Raw genomic sequence first — 4,983 nt, forward strand, 5'->3', positions numbered from 1 at the left:
TACCGAGGGGTCTCTGTGACGGATCACTTGACTGGTTTCCGTGTAGCGTGAACAAATTCCATCGGCACTGAGGAATCGACTTTGTGGCTTTTGAACCAATAAAACATGGAGGGCACCGCGAATGACCACTTCGTAGTCAACTCACGTGTGATAAAAGGCGCTTCTTGCCAGGTGAACTGGTTTTGGTCGCACACTACAATCACAGTTAACTTCGATGTCACAGTGAAGAATGTTTTGAAGTGGGGGTGGGGGCGGATAAGTTGCATGTGAAGTAATCCGGTTTTCGAGCAGTCTTATTAGGTTCCTCATTTCGAACACCTCAATCTTGCGGACCGCTCTTGAGTTCTAATGTACCAGACCTCCTGGCAGAACTGAGATGAGTCCAGAGGCGGATATGGTGTCGAAACAAGGAGTGATGCTGTTGTGTAATCAAAGGCTTCTTGGGTAGATAGTCAGAAGCCATATGCAATTTCCTAATGAATCAATTTTTCAAGCCCTTGCAAGTCTTTGTTCTTTCCGTGCTCTAACGACCGTCTGCACAGTAAAATTATTAACATAAGTTAACGACACAGTACCGCGCCCTACAGTTACGAAGTAAATAAATTTAAGACTTCGTTAAACTAGTCATTGGGAGTGATCGGAACTGCGCCTCACGATAGATTGGAAGCTTCGTTTGAAAGAGAGCACTTTTGAATCAGCATGACTAATGTAGTTAGCCTGAGAGCATCGCATCGACTGAACGGGATTCCATGCCCAATGGGAAAAGAGAATATCCGTTGCACTGGGGTTCCGAGTTTTAATACAAAATCAGAATCACTGGAAAGAAAATTATCAGAGTAACCACGAAACCTACATATTTTTCCTCTACGAGCCCATCTTTTAAGAATACAAAGTAAGGCGTCATTCCATCCTCCCGATAATTCATCAAGGCGACACAACCGTTAGGATCCATTTTCTCACCGATGAAGAATTGATAATCTTTGAAATTAGCCAGGACATTCTTCATGTACGTCTCTACAGCCTTCTGAAAACTTTCGACTCGCGCGGGATCCTTCTTCGCGACCAATTCCTTCACTTTTTTCAGGTAATCCTACGATAAGACTAGTAGTGAATGATTACACGCCAACCTTCAGATAAACTTTGAAACCTTTCGGATCAAAATGAGTTTCGCAAAGCCTATTCCCATGTACCAGGTCAATGACCCGCTCAACTCCATCATCTAAGTTTTCACCAGCTTCTTCAGCAGAGGGGTTTGCTCCGATGAGACTGTCATCAACCTTGTTCGACACATTGACGAACTTAGCATCGACCTCATAAATGGCATCGTCGATGAGTTTCATTTTATGAGAGTCAGAAAACATCTCATCCCCTAGGAAATTCCCAAGTAAGAATAAAATAATAAGCTAACCAGAAATGGCACACTTGAAAACGCGCATCTCGTGCCACCGAAATTCCCGCAGTGACCTCGTGCGGCACCGTACCAAACAAAACCTGTAAGACTGGGAGAGCGGCGCCGGGTGTGCTGGATTCTCGGCTGTACCAAACAAAACTTGTAAGACTGGGAGATTCAGGCATGAGGAGCGGCGCCGGGTGTGCTGGATTTTCGGCGGCACGTTTGAATTGGATATTATTTGTGTTGGCCAAAATCCACTACACATTGTTATTGCCTGTCGGCTAAAAATACGCAATAACATGCGTTCAACGGGCCCAATTAGTTCAGTAGGTTCGCGAGTAGGAAGCGGGAGGCCGATAGACTCCTTTTTGGTTATCGCTTCTGCACAGGAATTCGGACTGTGAGGCTGAAAATATGGTGACACTTATCCTTCAGCAGTCGGCGATAGCCTTGGTCAAGCGCCCGGAGTAGAATAAGGCGCATCAGGCAGACGGGAGGTGCACTTATTTGACCCATATTCGTGTTGCCAGACATCAGCATTGATTCAGCGGTTTCCGTAAGTTTTGAACTTAGTCGGCACAGATGATACGAGATATCCCGGGTGATTTGTCTATCGAAACATAACTTTCAGTACAGGCTGTATGTTTCCATCCTAAGGTGAACGGTGTGAGAATCGATAGTCTTTGCATGCGTGACTTCTTGAAGAGGAACCAACTTGCGCCACTACACTCCTTGTTCTGATAATTATATGGAATGGATTCAGAGCAGTACGAAGGAAATTTGCGGGGTGAATGATATTTCCCCGTTGTTGTCTGAAAGCAGTTACATTTCACCATGCTGATTTTCTTTGAAGAAGTTCATGATTCAGTACTTGACCATCAAGCATTTCGCTGGTTGCCCTTCATGGGTCTGCGACAGCCCACACTATTCAACAGCACCGCTTGGCAAATCCATGCAATATGCTGACATCGTGGAGAACTGGTCGGTTCAGAATTCACGACCATCTGTAGCTATTGGGTGCACAAAACGCAGATATATGATATACTTTTAAACTCAATAACCCCATAGTGCTCTCAAGTGAGTTATTCATAAAAGACTGGGGGCATGCATTTTGACCACTCCACCCATAACATGTTGCGGGTGGGAAACTTTTGAACTACACTTACACTGACCATTACAACCACATGGTCGTAGACCATATCTTGTAACTCCCACGCAACCGGTAGAGGAGAATCTTCTGGAGTCTGTTGAAATTATGCATTAATTTACTTGGTTTATTCCTTGAGTAATAAGGTTGTGGTCACCATTCCAGCAAAGCTTACTACTCCTTAAATCGATTCGGATAATATCAACACTGCCGTTTTCCTACAAGCGGTTGTTACGCCATGATTCCTTATCATCCTTCCACTCACTGTGCACAAAGAAGCGCTTTGCAGGCTAAAGGCCCGGCACTCAACCGCATCACCACTCGTGGCCGGGCGATGGAGCGCTCGAAGTAAATCCAGACGGCTCAGTAGTACTATTCGACATTTCCCTTTTTGCCCCAATCACTAGCTGACTTCTGTCGGCATTACCGAACGAGACTCAGCTTTACATTGACCTGGCAAATCGAAGGGCTTTATTGCATAAGATAGTGAGTGAACTAATATCCTACCGTGGCATGCGGCCAATCGCCTGCCTTTAACTCCTGACGCAACGTTGATCTTGCAAAAGCGTCGGCCCCTATTGACACACGCTCCTTCGAGATTAATACTAATAATAAAGATATAATAGTAATAATAATGTGTATTACCATTTTGTGGGCATGACCAGAATGGGGCATGACCGGGGAACGTGCGGGTAGTGAGGATTGCACAAAAAGAGGACAATGTCAAACATTGGGAAGTAATTGATGAAATGACAATAAAAATTTCTTTCACATCGTTTAGGCAACAGTGGGCATTCAAAGACTTCGCCGGATTAAATGAACTAAAACTGGAAAACCATTGCATGTCATGAGTGACCTTGGGCGGTTGAGTAAATGGCCGGAGTCACATCGAGCAAAAGTGGAGGTGTAGATGGAATAATTCGACTTGGGGGAACAAGTTTTGTATAAAAATATGGTGCAACCTGGGAACAAGCAGACTTACTGGTTGCACCGTTATAGGGAAGTCAGGCGCAGGGGTTAGGTTGGGTGCGGACGCAGAAACACAGAGATGGTTCAATTCGAACTGGTGGTCCAGCAGGTTGGGATGTCATGGAGGTAGTTGAGGAGTTTGTCATGTATGCAGTCAGTGGAACGAGTAGGCAAGAGGGCATGGTTGGGAGGAGGAATGGAACAGTTGAGGGTACGCTATCAAACTGAGTGTGGCAGTGTCGTGCCATCATTGGCCTGACATGCTTCGGTTTTTGGACATCCCCGTAACGGACGTCACATTTAAGGTGATTTAGCTAGGGTGTGCAGTTCCTTGGACAGTGGGATTCATTTCAGCCTGGCCGATGGAACAAGCTGGAACGAAGTCAATATGGGTTCACAGGTTTTCCCGGTCCGTTTATTGATCCCGTGTTTTCAGATCTTAGACCAGGTGGAATGGTTATAAGCCAACCAGGTCGTCCTTACCGGGCACTTCCAGAGTTCAATGCTTGGGAAGATAAGGGGATGGGATGAGACTCGTAAAAAATGGTAAGTTTGAGGGAGTATCAAATGGGATAATATGCATTAATATACATAGAAAGCAAACTTGACGTCTGCTGCAACTAGGGTGACGACAAGTGATTATATGGAATAGGATGTAGACGGATTTTTACTTGGTGGGCTAGCGATCAGGGGTTGGGTTTGCCAACATACGATGTTACATTACAAGGAATCTAGTAGAAGCCGACATATACGCGCAGAATCGTGGTGTGAGAATCAGATGTATAAGGGCTGGCGGGAGTGAACCAAGATAACTGGTTGATCTGGTGTTTATAGCATGAGTTGGGGAGTACCAGGAGGGAAAGTATGTGCAAGAGAAACAGTCACTAGTCTCCGAAGCACTGCTATCAGCTATGATCTGCATAGCGATGAAGACGTTTGTGTCTATCACTGGGAGCCGGGGGCAGATGTATTTTCTGCTTGGATGACGATTTGGGCTTTGGTGAGGCGTACCCCTGTTCTATCAAAGGCAGATGGAGCTATGCTCGCCAATGTGGTCCATGGGCATTTCAGAGTATCCTTAGGTTATCCCAAGTGGACGTTTGATGTTTTTGTTTTTGTTTTTGCTTTCAGATGAGAGGCCGGTTTATTTATCTATGGCTTGTGGCATTGCCAAATGCATAACTCAACCGAGGCGATCCCAACACCAGCAGTAACAAACAGAAGGTGGCAGTAGCTTTTTTGTTTTCCTGAATTTGGAGGCCTGACGCAGAACCACCGGCGGTGGGCGATGCACCCGTGCCACTGAAGTGTTTTCGGGTTCGAGAACGCACCACAGTGGAACGTAACAGGGCAGCCCTCCCTGCAGGGCGTACCTGTCCACCATATGGTGTTTTCATCCCTAATGCATGCTACTAGATCTGCAAGGTGGAAAAACATCCAAGCGGTCATAGACGCGGTTTATGCATTTTTAAAT

General features: G+C 45.7%; 1 protein-coding gene across 1 annotated transcript; it reads right to left on the reverse strand.

Annotated features, from left to right (window-relative positions):
- Window positions 1-796: 796 nt before the first annotated feature.
- Window positions 797-1,361, reverse strand: T265_11216 (hypothetical protein; the record flags this gene model as incomplete). The annotated part of the gene is made up of 2 exons (XM_009177814.1): window positions 797-1,090; window positions 1,128-1,361. 2 exons carry the CDS (start codon window positions 1,359-1,361, stop codon window positions 797-799), a joined length of 528 nt encoding a protein of 175 aa, XP_009176078.1.
- Window positions 1,362-4,983: the final 3,622 nt, after the last annotated feature.

The sequence above is a fragment of the Opisthorchis viverrini genome (genome assembly GCF_000715545.1).
Source record: "Opisthorchis viverrini unplaced genomic scaffold opera_v5_458, whole genome shotgun sequence".
In the NCBI taxonomy this organism is placed as follows: Eukaryota; Metazoa; Platyhelminthes; class Trematoda; order Opisthorchiida; family Opisthorchiidae; genus Opisthorchis; species Opisthorchis viverrini.